At 48.4% G+C, this 18,044-nt stretch overlaps 1 protein-coding gene across 6 annotated transcripts in view; it reads left to right on the top strand.

Annotated features, from left to right (window-relative positions):
• The window catches only part of diaph2 (diaphanous-related formin 2), a 642,359-nt gene that overhangs the window by 562,317 nt on the left and 61,998 nt on the right, over nt 1–18,044 (top strand). For 5 of the 6 annotated variants that reach the window (XM_063190038.1, XM_063190036.1, XM_063190039.1 and 2 more), the window contains 2 exons: nt 6,825–6,917; nt 11,063–11,113. In XM_063190038.1, coding sequence (XP_063046108.1) covers nt 6,825–6,917; nt 11,063–11,113 — 144 coding nt within the window. The remainder of the gene's footprint in view (nt 1–6,824; nt 6,918–11,062; nt 11,114–18,044) is intronic. The other variant, XM_063190040.1, reaches the window with a different exon arrangement.

Below are 18,044 nucleotides of genomic sequence, written 5' to 3' on the forward strand. Positions count from 1 at the left end.
CACACACACACACACACACACACACACACACACACACACACACACACACACACACACACACACACACACACACACACACACCACACACCCTTTTTTTCCCCCTTCCATGCTTTCAGACGTTTTGAAGAGGAGATGACAGATAGCAAATTGAAATTACGAACAGACCGTGTTGACACTGCTGTATAATTATAGGAATGGCAGTCCCTGGCTGTTTTAAAGGATGGTGCACAGAGGCATACAGATGGGTGGGGGGAGCCTTGCCTCGCCTCGCCTCTACCACACACACACACACACACACACACACACACACACACACACACACACACACACACACACACACACACACACACACACACACACACACACACACACACACACACACACACACACACACGCACACGCACACGCACACGCACAGACACACAGACACACACACTACGCACAGAATCCGGGGGAAATTAATCCAGTTACTTTACTTGTCCTCATGACTTCAGACTTAATTTCGTGTCAGATAAATCAGATCATTCAGCAGCACAGCCGGCAGAAGCCTCCTTTATTTATAGATCAATTTTTCTTCTTTCCTCCCTGCTGTCGGGTGGTGATGACCTCGACATGCTAATGCCAAGGAAGAGAAGGAAGGAATGAACTAAGGGTAACACTTTACTTGACGCCGGTGTCATAAGCATGTCATTACAGTGTCATAAAGATTATGTCCATGTCATAAACATTTTATGAAGTTTTGCCATAACCGAATCTATGACTGTGTCATGACACTATTATGACACTGTAATGACACGCTTATGACACCGGCGTCAAGTAAAACTAAGTAACCTTGTGTGGTACAATGACATTATATTGGAACCATATCATTAGCGCTAGATCAAGGAAGATGGGAGTAAGAGAAGGTTGAAATCTATGTAACCCTGTCCATAGTACTGTCAGGATGCAGTTGTAACACAGGTGTTGTTGTATAACTCTGAAGGATCAAGAACCGTGTGCGGTGCTCATTCATCACTGTAAGACGGTTATTATTGTTAGGAGTGAGCAATATGTTTCACTTAGTGCCTCATCAAGTTTGCTCAGTGCTCCATCAGGTTCATAAAAGTGTGATGATTATTTAGTTTTTTGAACATTCTCTAAAAAGAAAGTGTTCTACAATGCAGTATTCCACATTATATTCTATAGAGCCCAACATAGAGCCGAGCATTCAATGATCGTACAACACCTTTTAAATTCATAAATCCAGCCTTGTTTTGTCGTGGTCATACTGTAGCATAGGGGTCATACATACGGTACCTCTCCATCGCTCAGGTGGGTGTTTACTCACCTGACCATTATCACCGCCACCATACCCCACCCCACCACCACCCCACCCCAAACCCTGCCATGACTGGGCAGCAGTCACGACTCATGGGTCGTGTCCTCAGCACGGGGGGTTGGTGGTGGTGTCCCCTGAGCAGGCCCGGCTGTTGATCGCCACAGTCACAGCGCTGCGCTGCGCATGGCTCTCCTCTCGCCAGCAGTACACCCTGCATCATGTCTGGCACACCTCGGCACACCAGGTGCACTCGAGTCCATAATCCTGTTGATTTGGATTTTTGGCGAATGGAAAAAGCCAGAGATTGTATGGGTACATCGTGTCTAGCCAAAACATATCAGAATTAATACGATATCTGGAGTGTGTGCGTGCTTGCGGGCATGTAGGCGTGTGTGCGCGTCCGTATGCTTGTGTTTGTACGTGACTGTGAGTGTATAAGAAGAGAGACTGCATAATAATATTATCAAATATGTTTGCCAAGCTGTAAGATTTTGAATTAATCCAAGGGCTCATGTCCACAACTGTCCTCACCACCTCCCTTGGGTCGACCCCAAAACACAGCTACTCCATCTCCACCACCCACCTGCACCACCACCACCACCACCACCTCCACCTCCTCTTCCCACTTTCCATCACTAACACTCTCACACACTAAAATGTCAGTGCCACCTTGTGACTCCACTCCATCTGTGTCCCTCCCCTCCCCTCCCCTCCCCTCCCCTCCCCTGCTCCTTCCTCCTCCCCGCATGGCACAGAGCGGAGAGGAGCTCCACATCTTTGTTCTCTGTCTGACTTTTTGGCGGCCCTCCTGCCGAGCCCTATTTAATAAGCTCGACCTACACCCACCCCCAGCCAGCACCTCCTTCACCTCCTTCTCCTCCTCCTCCTCCTCCTCCTCCTCCTCCTCTTCCTCCTCCCCTGTCAATAGCAGGTAGCTCGTTGGGGGAGCTAATCTAATGTGTGAAATTCGCAAATCCAGCCAAGGCCTGTGCCTGCTACCCCCACTAATTAAAAACTGTGATGCCGCACACCCCCTAATACATCGCCAGGCAGAATATGGGGGTTAGAAACAGGATCAGGGCTCCGGGGTGCATTGTTAAGCACCACATGGCCCAAGAAATCAGAGAGCACCCACTGGCTGAGCACAGGAAGTGAGGAAACATGGAGTAATGTTTTTTTTCCAGCAGGGTGGACGACCTTGTTGAGGATGGTGTAGGGCACCATATTCTTTTTTCCCCGTTTTTTTTCCTCTAACAGTGCTTTGCCACTAGTGCTAGAAGAAGTTGGAAAAAGTAAAGTGATATAATACGAAAAGAAATATTTCGCATGAGGGCATGATGACTCTTTGCCCCAAAGGAAAGGTGTGTTATTGCAATTCCTCATGTCTGTGCTAGCCTGTTAACCTATGCAGAAGGCCCCATCCTGGAATGTAGTCTCACTGCTTCCAGCAGAAGCAGAGAGGGCAAAGGTTAGCTTAACTCTAATTCCCAGTTGCCAAACGTATGACTCATGATAACTGAGAGGAGAAAGTGATACCTGCAAAGGTTTTGTGAAAATAATATCCATTTGAAAGCGGATTTGTTCTTACAGTGATATTAACATATTTTGATCAAATGTGGCTCAGATTATGGTAAAAAATTATTAATCCTTGCCGTGTTCCCATTTTCTAACATCAATCTCTTTTCAAAAACTTTTAACTACCCCATTCTGTTTTTTTAAATGGCCATCTTTATTATATCGCAGGTTGAGACGGCTTGGGAGTGTATCGTGCTCTCTGGCAGTTTCTCAAACAACCATTTGCGGAGAACACAAGGTCTCGCTGGCTCTCAGGTGCAAGCGTTGTCCAATAGGACACTGTTAATGGAGCAGTTTCAGGTCGCCCGGGAGCGTGTTTCCCATTTTAGTCATTTTGCTTCTTTGTGTCTGCGATCCCCCCCAACCCCCGCATCGCCCCATCGCCCCACCCCCGTCCCACCTCCTATCACCCCAGAACAGAACCCCGTCTACCTGGCTCCCCAAGTCTTGGGTCATTACGGATGATGAATTGTGCTACGTTTAAGCGCAGAAGTAGGACAAATTGATCAAAGTGTCAGGTGCCCCCTGTGATGTCCAGGTCTCCAAGTAGAAGGAGACGAAAGAAGAAGAAGAAGAAGAAGAGGAGAGAGGAAAATGAAGGATCCATTGCTGGGTGGGTTGGGGGGTTGAAGAGGCTGGAGAAAAAAAGCAGAAGTTCCACCTGCCGCACCCACGCGGCCGTGGCTGTTGATAAATGTTTACCTGCCGCCCGAGGCGCCTCCCACTCTGTCACTTTTGCAAGATGTTCCGTTTACGGTGGACGTGCTGGGGACTGCGGGAGAACATACGGGAGCTGGAGAGGCAGCTAGGCAGCGAACACGTTAATGAACTGCTGCAGAACAGACCTCTGTGCTTTCTGTGCTCTATATATGAAGGAGGCTTTGAGGAGGAGGCAAGGCGAAGCGAGACGTGGTTTTGCTTGCTTGTCTGTTCGCATAGTTGCATGTGTTGGACAGTCTAGGGGGCGCCCATCCAGATTCAAGGCAGCCAAGCGCTTTGAGAGCCTCTGAGACTTAGCCTGGGAACTCCCATACTGCCTTTAGTTCTACACAATCATTTCGATCTGAAAGACAGTCTGGCAAGGATGACTCATAACGGCCAAGATCATGGTCCGTGTGTCATAATGGCCAAGCATTCCGACCTTTACCGTTTCTCTGCCCAATCAGAGAGCAGGGCAGTGTGTCATAAATAACCAAGTATTCTGCACCCTACAGAATTTACAATAGGCAACTCCCCAAACCTAATCTCACTTGTGATTAGGTCTGGTGTTAACCAGGCAATCTGAGACTAGCCTTCAGGTCCCGAGGCAGGACAATAGCGGGCGAGGTTCTGCGTGATTGCTTTCTTGCTTGCGTGCTATGCATGTAGGTGTGGACAGGTTTGGGACGTGTATCTAGCGTCAAGTCAGCCAAGCAGCCAGCAGGCTATCAGCAAGAAGATGTTGAGGAGCAATTTGAGATAAGCGCCCGCTGCCTCCTCCTCGTGCTCTCGTGCTCCTCGCGCTCCTCGCGCTTGCTGAGCGCTCTGACTTGTGCGTGGAGGGCTAGTTTAATTAGCTCGATATAATCTGAGCCGCTTTTAAGCACCAGCGCAGTGAGAACAGATACTGTGATGTCGGAAGACAGCCCTCGGGGATGCGTGCGCCTTTGGTGAAATGCACGACCGAGTCCAGAGAGAAAAATTACATTAAATCCACATGAAACATTTTCTCGTTTTGTGGTTTCTATTTGAATTTCCTCTTTTATTCTCTCCTCCTTCATAATCACTTGGCCTGGTTTCTACTACAGGGTGATATACAGTACTTCCCTTGGTGAATTAGGGGTGGGATATGTCTGAGGAGAAAAACAGGAGGGGTTGAGGGTAGCAACAGTGGGTTTGTGTGTGTCTCATGTGATGCAGAAGTGTGGCATTTCCTCAAATTAATTATGTAGCGGTGTCAAGTTTTTTGTTTTTTTTTCCTCTCCCTCCTCTTTATAAATTCAATTTGCTGACTGTCGTCTGCTTTGAATGTGTGGAGGGAAAAAATGAAAACAAAAGATTGATTACCACGCCTGAAAGTGCTGCCTAAAGCAACCATCATCTCCACAGCAAATAAACTATCTCTCTTTTCCTCCCCTCTCTCTCTCTCTCTCTCTCTCTCTCTCTCTGTCTCTCTCTTTCTCTCTTTCATTCTCTCTTCCTCCCTTCTCTGACTCTCTCTTCTTTCCTTCTCTATTTCTGCCTCTCCACCTGTTTCTCTCTGTATCTCTTTCTCTCTCTCTCTCCAACCAACTGGAGAGACAAAGCCCCTGCTGCCCATGTGCTTGAACATTCCCCAAGAGCAGTTCACTCATGTATACAAACGATTGATGGCATGCTCCCACACTCGACAATAAGTCACCTTAATGATCCCAGTTTAAAATAATGTCTGTTCTGGACCACGATGATGAAGAGGGCACACACTGAGTCATTAGTATAGGGTAAAGATAGATGACCCAGATAACAGACCCCAAACACACACTTTTTTTTTCGTTCTGTGTTTTTTTCTCTCTCTCTCTCTTTCGTCTTCTTCAGGAGCTTCCGTTTTCATGTAGGTAGGGGGGGGGTGTATTTTTTCTTCCTTTCGAGGCAGAAGGAGCGATTGTCTGTCTCTTGGAGTGCCCCAGATCAGCCCTGGGGAGTGGAGAGGTTTGGATGGGATCGCCATTAAATTAAAAAACGTTATCGATGGGCCCTGTGAAGGATCAACAAAGACATTTAGGAGCTCGATTCACTCAGGCAAACAGTGATTTTTACATTGAGATATTAGATTTTCTTTGATCGGAGACGATAATGGTGACGATGGAGGAGCATTTGTTGTAAAGCGCTACGCCATCTCTTTTCTCCTCCATCCTAACCGACCACTCACGCCGGATGGCCTGATCCATACGCCATTTCCACGACTCCAGTGCAGAGGCGTCCCACTGTTCCTTTCTGCCAAGCGCTGTCATGGCCCATTTCAGCACACGCAGAGACACTTAACCATTTTGTTGCCCCACACCTCACCACCCAACAACCCCCACCCACCCCTCGAATGTTATCACGGCAGATCCCACGGTCATTGACAGAACAATGATAGAAAGCCGGCATATTGACCGGCCCCGCACTAAATCTCGGTAAAGAGCACTTAGCTCCCCTGTGCAAGCCTCAGAAAAGAATATCTGTCAATGGTCATCACTGAAAGCTTTCATCCTCGGATATGCGCTTCTTTTTCCCCCCCAGTGCCCAGGGCCGATTCGGGCCCCTCTCTCTCTCTCTCTCTCTCTCTCCCTCTCTCTCTATCTCTCTCTCTCGCTCGCTACCTTTCATCGCAGCTTCTTCTACCACCACGCTGTTCCTCCAACACACACACAAATATATACGCACACACACACACACACACACACACACACACACACACTCTCTCTCTCATACACACACACACACACACACACTCTCTCTCTCATACACACACACACACACACACACACACACACACACACACACACACACACACACACACACACACACACACACACACACACATGGATACACACACAGCCCCACTGCATTCGCCCCAGCTGACTATTAGAACATCCCCTGCACCCGAGGTGTTCTATTTAAGTGATTAAAACCCCTACACCGGGCTGTGGTCTTGCCTCGCTAATGGCCCTTGATATTCCGCTTTAAGTGTGTTTTTCGTGGTTCATAGAAGAGAGAAAGAGAGGCCTGGAGATATCGTGTATGCTTGGCTGACTTGCAAACCCCTGGTCTAATATATACCTCCTCTCTCCCCCCTCTCTCTCCCCTTTCTCTCTCTCTCTCCCTCTCTCTCTCTCTCTCTCTCTCTCCCCTCTCTCTCTCTCTCTCTCTCTCTCTCTCTCTCTCTCTCTCTCTCTCTCCCTCCCTTTTTGCCCTTCTCTCCCCCTTGCAGAAGGAGATGAGACGGGGGTGATGGACAGCCTAATGGAGGCCCTGCAGTCCGGCGCCGCCTTCCGTGACCGGAGGAAACGGACCCCGAGAAACGGTAAGGCCTCAGTATTATTATTATTATCATAACCACACGTTAACGTGTGTGTGTGTGTGCGCATGCTGCAGTATGTGCATATGTTACATGTTCTATTTTCCGTCCTACTCAGGCGTGTGTTTACACTCTCTCTTACATGTGCCAACATACATTCGAACGTGTGCATATACGCGCCCACCCACCCACACACATATACACACACATGTATATATTACATACACAAGGACCCATTCAAGCTACTCACAACTCACAAAAAAGAAAACCCATAAATACATGCATATACTATACATGATTATGCACTCTGCTGCAAACACAATTCACAATTCATATCGGTCCATGCACACATAAAGCATCTCTCCTCTTCTCTTTTCATTTTAACAAACATCTGACATGCGGTTTCTTCTTTTCTTTTTTTTTTTAACTGCTTAAATTTCATTAGATGGCTTGTTTTTTTTACGGCGACACAGCATCCGCAAGGAGCGATTCTCCAGCTCTCTCGCCACATTATCACCAAACACCCTGGCGCGGGGCTTTAGTTTATTGCCAAGGCTGTTGCCCGCCATCCTGGAACTCTTCATTATGTTTTACAATATGTTGGGGACGCCACTACGCGAAGGGATTCGTTAGCTCGCACTCACGCTCGCGCACACACATAAACGCGCACACACATACATGCGCACACACATACATGCGCACGCACACACACGCGCACACACACACACACACACACACGCACGCACACACACACTGCCATTCATAAGCCGCTGATTACAATAGAAATGGGATGCAGGCAACTGGCTTCTGCCGAGGGATGGTTTAGCATAATCTTAATGTTAACATATTCCGTCCTGCTATGATGAATTGTCTTCACCCAGGGGATCCTGCAGACAGCCCACCTGCTGAAGGTGCCAGGCACAATTGAAATGCCGGCCGGGGGGTGGCTGTTTTGGCGTGTGTGTAGTATTTGTGGATGGTTTGTGTTTGTTTCGTGTGTGCGTGTGTGCATGTTAGGGCTGGGTATCGCTAGCCTGATTATCATCGACTTCCAAATCTCTTCGAGACTTGGTCTGACCCAGAGCCTAACAATTATCATTTCCCAAACAGCATTTCCCAAATGGCCTCCCTTGGTTTGGTAATGATTGTTTGCTTCCCAACAAAGTGTGAGGAGTTCCCGTATTTGCGGGAACTCAGAAAGTACTTGTATTGACTCCTGACCTGACTAGTAGCAACGCTGAAGCTGTTGCGTCACTAGGAGGGCACGGCCTGGCTAGGGTATCGCAGCCATGTTCCTGTATCGATTTGATTTCGATTCTTAGGGCTTTGAATCGATTAATCGCGATTCAATTCGATTCGATTCATTCCGAATCGATTCAATCCGTTCCCTTCTTGGTGCCAGGATTTCCCCCAAAAGATGCTGTTGCCTATTTTCATATAAAAATGTCAAAGGGCTGTGGCTTGACAGTGTTAACACATTGCTAATTTGTAATAAGTTACAAGTTACAAGTTTATTTATTTAAAAAGGGACAGCATATATTACCAGCATTTAAACAAAAATGCTAAATACACAAGATTATAGCCATGAGGCTAATTTCCATCTAGGCCTAGGCCTAATTGACTAATACCTACTGGGTATTTTCCATAGACCTAAATTAAACAAAAAGAAAAAAAAGAAAAAGAACCAAAAAAATCGATTTTGTGCCCTGTGAATCGATTATGTGAATTTCGATTCAGTTCAATCGATTATCGATTAACTCGATTATTTTCCCCAGCCCTAGTGCATGTGTGTGTAATGTGGGTAGTGTGTGTGCGTGCGTGCGTGCGTGCCTGCGTGCCTGCGTGCCTGCGCGCGTGTGTGTGTGTGTGTGTAATATGTATGCGGGTGTGTGTGTTTGCGTGCGTACATGTGTGTGGACTGTGGGTAGTATGTATGTGTGGGTGTGTGTTGAGTGTCTGTGTGTGTGTGCGTGCATGTGTGCCTGTGTACTGTATGTACTGTAGTATGTGTGTGGGGGGGTTCTGACTGGGAGCCCTGGCATCCATAGTTCCATGCCATCATCTCCCTCAGTGGCCCCAATATGTCACCTCACCCCCCCACACACACACAACAAACAAATACCTTGTTCTATGCACTGCCATTTGCCACCCCTGCAACAGAACCCCTTCTTTTTCTTTCTTTCTTTCTTGTTTTTCTTTCCTTTTTTTGGCCGTTCTCGAGAATGCTTCGACAGTAGTAGTGGTTTTGTTTGTTTTGTTTCTTCGTCGTGGTCGTCTTTTCTTTTCCAAACCTCGGGTAAATAACTCGTCCTTATCTTCCGGTGCCAGTTTTTAAGTTCACTAACCCGCTGTGGCCCATTCTCCGACTAATTACGTGTGCTGCAGCCAGACGACAAGGTAGGGAAATTGTTGTCCCCATAATGTGACCAACCGCGGGCTGCCAGGAGGCAGGTGAGAGCCAGGGCCACAGCTTTCCTCCTCTCCTCTCCCCCGCACAAACACATGCACGGGCACAGACACACACACACACACACACACACACACACACACACACACACACACACACACACACACACACACACACACACACATAAACCCCTACATTGTGGTGTCAGCGCCTGTCCCTGCTTCGGCCAAGCAAATGTGGCCACCCCCCAACTCCACCTTCACAAAAACACACACACACACACACACACACACACACACACACACACACACACACACACACACACACACACACACACACACACACACACACACACACACACACACACACACACACCTCCGTTGGCATCCTCCTGCGATGGAAGAAAAGCGATCCAGCAGTGGGCACGGTTCTGGGCTCCTCAGCCCACGAGTCCCATGGCACCGTCTGGAGAGGCCCCGGGTACAGCAGTCAACCGTGACAAGAGCCTGGCACTGGCTGCACACCGCCAGGATGCCATGCCATGCCGGCCACACTCATGCCCACTCATGGCACACCCGCACACACATACACACACACGCACACACATGCACACACACACACACACACGCACACACACACACATACACACACGCAAATACAAATACAAATACAAATACACACACACACACGCAAATACAAATACAAATACACACACACACACACAAATGCAAACACACACACACACACACACACATACACACGCAAATACAAAGACGCGCACACACACACACACACACGCGCACAGGCATAAATACAAATACACACATGCGCACGCACACACACACACACACACACACACACACACACACACACACACACACACACACACACACACACACACACACACACACACACACACACAAATACACAAGCAAACATGCACACAAACACTCACATTCACACTCACACTCACCCACAGAAACAGAAGAGGCTCAAAATCATCCTCTCAACTCCCTGTCTGTCATTTGGTTTATATAATTCTTTTGTTTGCTTGTTCAAGACTTTTTGTTTGTTCATTTATTATTCTATTTTTTGCCCAGCTCTCAATGATTTTATCTGTGTGTGCTTTTCTTTTTGTGATTTCTCTCATTCTCTTTCTCTCTCTCATGCACTTCTGCACTCATTTTACTTTTTCTTTATCTTTCTTGCCCTCGCCCCATGTCTCTCCTGCTTTGTTGCTCTCTCTCTCTCTCTCTCTCTCTCTCTCTCTCTCTCTCTCTCTCTCTCTCTCTCTCTCTCTCTCTCTCTCTCTCTCTCTCTCTCTCTCTCTCTCTGCTCGTTTTCTACCCTGTCATTGCTCAGCTGGGGTTGGTGCTGTTTTGCTGTGTGTGTGGTTTTGTAAAGAGATGCATTGCCAACAGTGAGCATTTCAGAGCGGGTAATTGGTAACAAGCACCCGAAATGCTTCATGTTTGACGTCTCTCTCCCTTTCTTTCTCTCTGTACCCCTCTCTATCTTTCTTCTGCTTCTCTCTGTCGCTCTCTCTCTCTCTCTCTCTCTCTCTCTCTCTCTCTTTCTCACTCTCTCTCTCTCGCTTTCTCTCTCTCTCTCTCTCTCTCTCTCTCTCTCTCTCTCTCTCTCTTTCTCACTCTCTCTCTCTCGCTTTCTCTCTCCCGCTTTCTCTCTCTGCTTCTTTTCTCTCTCTGCTTCTTTTCTCTCTCTGTCCACCCCGTCAACATTGCAGGTGATCAAAGCCCTTCCAGTCCAGCCTGTCGGTGGCCGGGTGCTAACCATGGTAACGGAATAAAGCCGTGTTTGTAGTTCCAGCCCCCCCCCCCTCCTCTCCTCCTCCTCATCCTCACCTCCCACCGCCCTCCCTCTCTCCCCTCACTCCCCATCCCCACCCACTCACTCCGCTGCTGGCTCCAACTCTTTGCTTATATTCCCTTGGCTGACCCAAGCGCTGGTCCACGCATCAAAGCAAAACGCTGCACAACACACAACAGAGCTCCAGCGAAAAGGCCCCGCTGTCTCTGCCGAGGCCGTGGTTGCAACACAGGCCCTCCTCGGTCTCGCTCTCTGACTTTTCAACTGTCTTCTCTTACCACCACCACCACCACCACCACAAATCACATATTCACCACACCGGCCATTCTCACCAGTCTCAACCGCCAAACCACCCCGCCAATAGTCCAAGGGATGGCTGATTGTTTGTTCTCACTCTGGCCCAGTGATGTTTGACACTGACAACCTGCTTCAGCTCAGTTTCAGTGAAAAGATTTCGAACAATTTGTCTCATTTTTTTCACAAACGAAGCATCCTTCAGAGCGTGAAAACAAAAGCCTTTCTTCTCATCTCCAGTGGCCACTCCAGTCATCTGGATATTAATGAAATTATTTCGAAAATTCGCTGTTAATGTAAACACTGAGAACCTGACACATTTGTTTGGGTAATTATCCTAATTAGCTGAATACTCAGCACAGTATACCGCAACCATCAGACCCCCCCCCCAATCAAATAACAGAGACAGCAGAGACGGTGGTGGCAGGGGCATTTGCCAGCCGAGCCTGTGCAGGTTTTTTTTTTTTTTTTTGCTCTGATGCTGGCCAGCTGTCTAAACACTTCCTTCTCTCTTCCTTCACTAGCTTGTGTTTTTTCTCCTCCTACACACACACAAACACGCACACACACACATACACGCACACACACATGCACGCAAACACACGCGCGCGCGCACACGCGCACATACACGCACACATACACGCACACATACACGCACACGCACACATACACGCACACGCACACATACACGCACACACTCACACACACACACACACTACCATTACCACCATCACCACCACTACTTCCAACAGCAGCAGCAGCACCACCACCACCACTACCACTGCCAGTGTGTTCTGTAGACCTCCAGCACTAGAGCATGGCATCCAGTCTTGTGTCCTCAGGTCCCTCTGCTCACCCCCCACCCCCTACACTAGGGGAGCCAGACCCAGACCCGGAGCCGGGGCCCTCGCCTCGCCTCGCCTGGCCCGGCCCTGCCTCGCCTCGCCTCGGCTCGTCTGGTCCGTCCGCAGGAGGATTGGCCCACATCCCGCCACCGCCACACGCCACGTGGGCTCTGTCCTCCTCGGGTCTCTTAAGCTGCTTCCGCCTGCCTGGCGTTCCCCTCGCATAAATGTCACCCATTGCACAGAGCACCCAAAAATACTCACTCACTTCTAATGGATTCCTGCCTTTTTCTGTGCCCTGGCCTACTTTTAGTAACGACTGTGACGGAACGGCAGCGCGCCGAGTCGAGTCGAGCCTCCCTCTCTCTCACTGTGTGTGTGTGCGCGTGTGTGTGTGTGTGTGTGTGTGTGTGTGTGTGTGTGTGTGTGTGTGTGTGTGTGTGTGTGTGTGTGTGTGTGTGTGTGTGTGTGTGTGTAGGTGTCGTGTGTGTGTGTGTGTGTGTGTGTGTTTGTGCGTGTGCATGTGTGTGTAGGTGTCGTGTGTGTGTGTGTGTGTGTGTGTACCGTGCACGCTCGCCTGCACACTTGCTGTTTTTATTTGCTTGTGTGTGTGTGTGCGTGTACGTGTGTGTGTGTGTGTGTGTGTGTGTGTGTGTGTGTGTGTGTATGTGTGTGTGTGTGTGTGTGTGTGTGTGTGTGTGTGTGTGTGTGTGTGTGTGTGTGTGTGTGTGTGTGTGTGTGTGTGTGTGTCAGAGCAGAGCATTTCTCTTTACAACCTCAGCAGAGGCGGCCCTTCACTTGCTTATTCAATATGTACACGTCTGGCATTAAATTTCCGCTTGCCTGTAGCAGCTTTTGGACACTATAAGTCAGCAAAATACTTCCCTCTTCAATCCACCCCTCTGCCCCGTTTCCTTGCAGTGTGTGCATGACACCGAGCCCTTTCAAGTGCTTGCTAGTTGTTGAACATGTGCACTGTTTGCTAAGACTTGCTCTGTGAGAAAAAAAATGTGTTGTTGAATTCGAGGAGTTTACAGGTAAGTGTGTGTTTGTGTGTGTGCGTGTACGTGTGCGTGTGTGTTTGTGTTTGTGTGTGTGTGTGGCTGTGTGTGTGTTTATGCAGCTGTGCTTGTTTGTTTATTTGTTGATATGTTTGTTTGTTTATGTGCAGCATACACCCTGTCATTGCATTTCCTCCTCATGAAATTCCTAAACAATTTCCTGTCTGACAAAGTACAAAAGCCAAGTTGGTTCTGGGATGAAAAGAGGGGCGGAAAGACCCTCCTATCTGTCATTTTCCTCATGGATTCAGCCGAGAGTGTTGATCCTAAATGAACGCACCGGTCTTGACGGGGCCAGATCCGTCATTTGTCTCAGTTTGCGTGCCGACAGACCCCGGGGCGGCGGGGTGCGCGGAGGGAGAAAATCAAAACTTCAGCCACTGAAAAGAAACAATTAAGTTCGCCGGCACGGGCTGATTCGATGAAAGGCGCTGGAGGATTGCTGATAAGCTGTCTCTTTGAGGGGCCCTTTTCTCTCTTATGAGGTAGAAAATTGCAGACATCGAGGCAGTGACTTTTCCTTTTCTGCGAGGCCGCCGCTGGTGTAATTCCTGTGTCAGGATGACGGCCGATATCAGGAGGCTACTTTATTTGGCCTCTCCGGGTTTTTCACACAATGATTTTCCCTGTGAAATGCACTCAATTTTCAGCTGCCTATTATGCAAGGCATGCAATGTCCAATTCAATGTCCCCTCCGTTCAGCCCTTTGTTGAAGCATGGCATCTTTGTTTATCCTGGGCGTTTTGCCCAAAAGCATAGTCTCTTTTTATTGGCCAGGCTACTTTGTATTCATTTACACAATCGTTTGACAAATAATTTTAAAATTTCCACTCAATTGTTGCACGTAGACTGTCTTCCTTACTTTAACAGTAGACCATAGCACTTGTGACCTTCATCACTTTTTTTACCTGGTCCTCCTCACTGCTAGTGTTTGTGAGTTTTTTCTTTGTGACAGTTAGATGGGCCGCTCAAGGAGATATTTCTTTAGTTGTGTGCCGAAAGAAAGAAAGCAAGAAAAATATGTGCCTTCTCATTCATCCTCTGCTGGATGGATGTTTTTTTTCCTTCTGTCTCTCTCTCTCTCTCTCTCTCTCTCTCTCTCTCTCTCTCTCTCTCTCTCTCTCTCTCTCTCTCTCACCACACAGCTCTTTGATGAAAGCTATAGCAGGGTTGCTAGGTAGGTAGCGCTTTCATACGGCCCGTCCCAAAAGGCACATCAATCAGGTGTTCAAGAGGGGGCCGCGTGCGATGCCGATTTGATTTATTTACCTAATCCTCGGCCTTGGCTGCCGCGTCCTCTGGCTCTCACCTTCACTGTTTGCGTCTATCAAAAGTTTCCTTTCCATCCCTTTCTCCTGAAGGGCACCCCTGACATTGACCAGAGCAGAATCCTCAGTAGTTGCTGTCTTCTCTCCTCCTCCTTCCATCCTCCCTCCCTCCCTCCCTCCTCCACTTCTATCCAGCTCTCCTCCTCCCTCCCTCCCTCCTCCCTCCTTCTCCTTCATCTCTTTCTCCGTCTTCTCTCTTGTCCAGACACACACACAGTACAGGCACCAAACAGAGATTCCATGATATAAGGCGCTCGTCAGGGTTATGGGATTTGAGCCCGACTGGCCTCCCTCCTCCTCCTACACCCCCCCATCCCTCTTTCCTTTGACCGGTATAATTCACCCAGGCAGGGAGGAAAAGCGAAATAGAGATAGAGGTGGGGGGCTGTATGTTTAATGAAGATTAAATTACCTATTTTGGATCATGAAATTTTAACAGAATAATAAGGGGGTGAATCTGCAAGCGAGGCCAGTGATGCAGGCAGGAGGAGGAGGAGGGTGATGGAGACAGGCAATGCCAGATAGACAGATATTTCTCTCTCTCTCTCTCTCTCTCTCTCTCTCTCTCTCTCTCTCTCTCTCTCTCTCTCTCTCTCTCTCTGTACCCCTCTCCCTTTCTCCGTCTTCTCTCTCTCTCTCACTCCCTATCTCTCTTTCACTCTCTCTCTCTCTCTCTCTATCTCTCTCTCTCTCTCTCTCTCTTTCTCTCTCTCTCTCTCTCTCTCTCTCTCTCCCTGTTTTTTTCCCTCTCCTGCCCTCATATCATTCTGTCTGTGTTGGTAATGATCTCTATAATTCCTCCCTCACTTCTGTCTCGTCCTCCTGGCTTCTGGTGATGAACAGGCCTATTTATCTCGCCCTCCCCACCCTTCCTACCCCTTCCCAACCTCCCTTGCTCTTGCGATTACACTGCTCTGTGGTGGGACGTGTTGTATTAATGCTTTTTTTAATGAATCAGTGTTATCTTAACACCTACGTGATTGCGATCAGTATCCCTAGAGCAATTCATTTTTTTTATCATAAGAACCACCGCACTCTTATTCAGTCTTTGTAAATGTCTGTTTTTTTATTCTCTCTTTCTTTTTTTTGAGGTCTTCTTTTTTATCACACCATGTCTCTCTCTCTCTTCCTCTCTCTTTCATCTTCTCATTCTACCTCAGCTGACCCAACCACCACCAACACACACACACACATGCACACACACACACACACACACACACACACACACACACACACACACACACACACACACACACACACACACACACACACACACACACACACACACGTACACACACACACACACTACACACCCACCCACCCGCAACACACCCATACCAGCATCTCACACTCTCCCAGACACCTCCACCCCCCTCCCCCTCCCCTCCATCTACAAGAAAGGGGGTGTTGCTACTGCTCTGCTCTCCTGTATTGCATTGCAGTTTTCACTTGACAGCCCAAAGCCCCAGCCTCCCTCCCCAAACCTCAAGCACTACCACTTCAGGGTGTTGATAGATGTTATTCATTCAGGTGCCCCCCCGGGGGCGCTCCTAAAGGAAGTGGAGCCAATGTGATTTGCTCCGGGATGGTGGTTGACCCAGAGGCTAGTGCAGCTGGCAATGGCCTTGGCTGGGCTCAGTAGATGCCAGATATCAATAGAGGGGAGTGGGGAGGGGGGAGTGTGGAGGGGGGTAGGTGTGGCGGTCAGTTGAGATGGCCCGCTTGAAACCTGCTCGGGCTAGATAAGGATTTTTTTTCTCTCCCTCAAAAGCTGTAAGGGAGACAGATGCAGGGTAACTGGGGTGTGGGATCATAGAGTTTGATATGGGTCCTCCCTGCCGGACACACTGGACCCTGGACGGTCCCAATTGTTTACAGTGGTGTAGGCTACTTTTTTTGTGGTGGGTCTACTGTATATTTGAGCATTGTTTGAGGTGGGTTTACTGTATTTGTGCTATTCTAAATAATGGATCAATCAGTTTTAAGTGGGTATACTGAAATCCCTGAAATTTTGAGGTGGGTATACTGTGTCAGAGATTCTTTAAGTATAGAGATATGCCAACATAATAGGTTTCTATGGGCACCTAACATGACCAGGTTCTGGTCTGCCTAAAGGTGCGTGTCATAATGCTCCTAGCATTGAATTGAACAGTCCTCAGGTCTGCCTAGGTCTGCCTAAAGGGGGATTTCCCCCTCAATAATAGAACCAGGAAACAATGGGCCAATGGAACCTCTCTCTCTGACTGCGTATACCTGCGTTCTACGTAGACTACACCACTGATTGTTTCCCATCGCAAACCCTGAGGAACCCCCACAGGGATTAGGAAATAGATATTTATCAGTCCCGCGGAATCATCATCGGAATATAATAATCATGGTAATTCAGTGATGTTTTATGTACCATTTGAGGGTCCTCTAGCTGCTAACAGATTTTCCTTTTTTTTATTGCTGGATATCTTGGCCGGAGGGCTTGTTAAAATAAGCCGAGTGTAACATGGATCCGTTTTTTTGTTTTTTTTTTCAATAAATAAATCAGGTCTCAATAAAAGAAATGAGCACCTTTCATTCTCCAACTCATTTTTTTTTCTCTCTCTCTCTCTCTTTTTATTTTTTTGAATCCATCCCAGCATGGTACAAGAGATTAAATCTCTGATTTTCTCTGTCTCTCTCTCTCTCTCTCTCTCTCTCTCTCTCTCTCTCTCTCTCTCTCTCTCTCTCTCTCTCTCTCTCTCTCTCTCTCTCTCTCTCTCTGTTCTCTGTTCTCTTTCCTCTCTCTTTCTCGCGCTCCTCATTTTTTTACATTTCCTTGTCTCTCAGTCTCTCGGTCCCTTCCTCCCAGTCTGCTGCGTCCTCCTGCTTGCCAATGCGCTCATGCGGCCCTTGTGCCACTTGATTTCCAGCAAGGCTCTTTCGACCTCTAAAGTTTAGTAGAAAAGGAGACAAACTGGCGCTTGTTACCCACACACTGAGACTCTTACAGCCTTCATCTCTGTCTGTGCTGTGGGCACCCCTCCATCCCTCCACCCCTCCATCCCTCCACCCTTCTCTCCCTCCATCCCTCCATCCCTCCATCCTTCTCTCCCTCCATCTTTCCAGCCCTCCCTCCAGCTCCGACTGTCCACTACTCTCACTACACAGCTCTCGCCACGCACACGCAGACACACACAAACACAAACCACCTCCCCGTTGTGTGTGAGTGCCTGTGTACAGAATGCAATACCAGGGCCGGTGGCTCCTGGTGGCAAGCAGTGCTTTCAAGAAGGGGGGTAATTGTGCCATGCTAGCGGGAGAGGAGAGCAGAGCAGAGCAGAACAGACCAGAAGAGAGCTGAGGCTTTGGGCCCGAGACTTTGTCCTGCTCGCGCCCTCCTC

This window comes from Engraulis encrasicolus, chromosome 23 (genome assembly GCF_034702125.1).
Source record: "Engraulis encrasicolus isolate BLACKSEA-1 chromosome 23, IST_EnEncr_1.0, whole genome shotgun sequence".
Classification (NCBI taxonomy): Eukaryota; Metazoa; Chordata; class Actinopteri; order Clupeiformes; family Engraulidae; genus Engraulis; species Engraulis encrasicolus.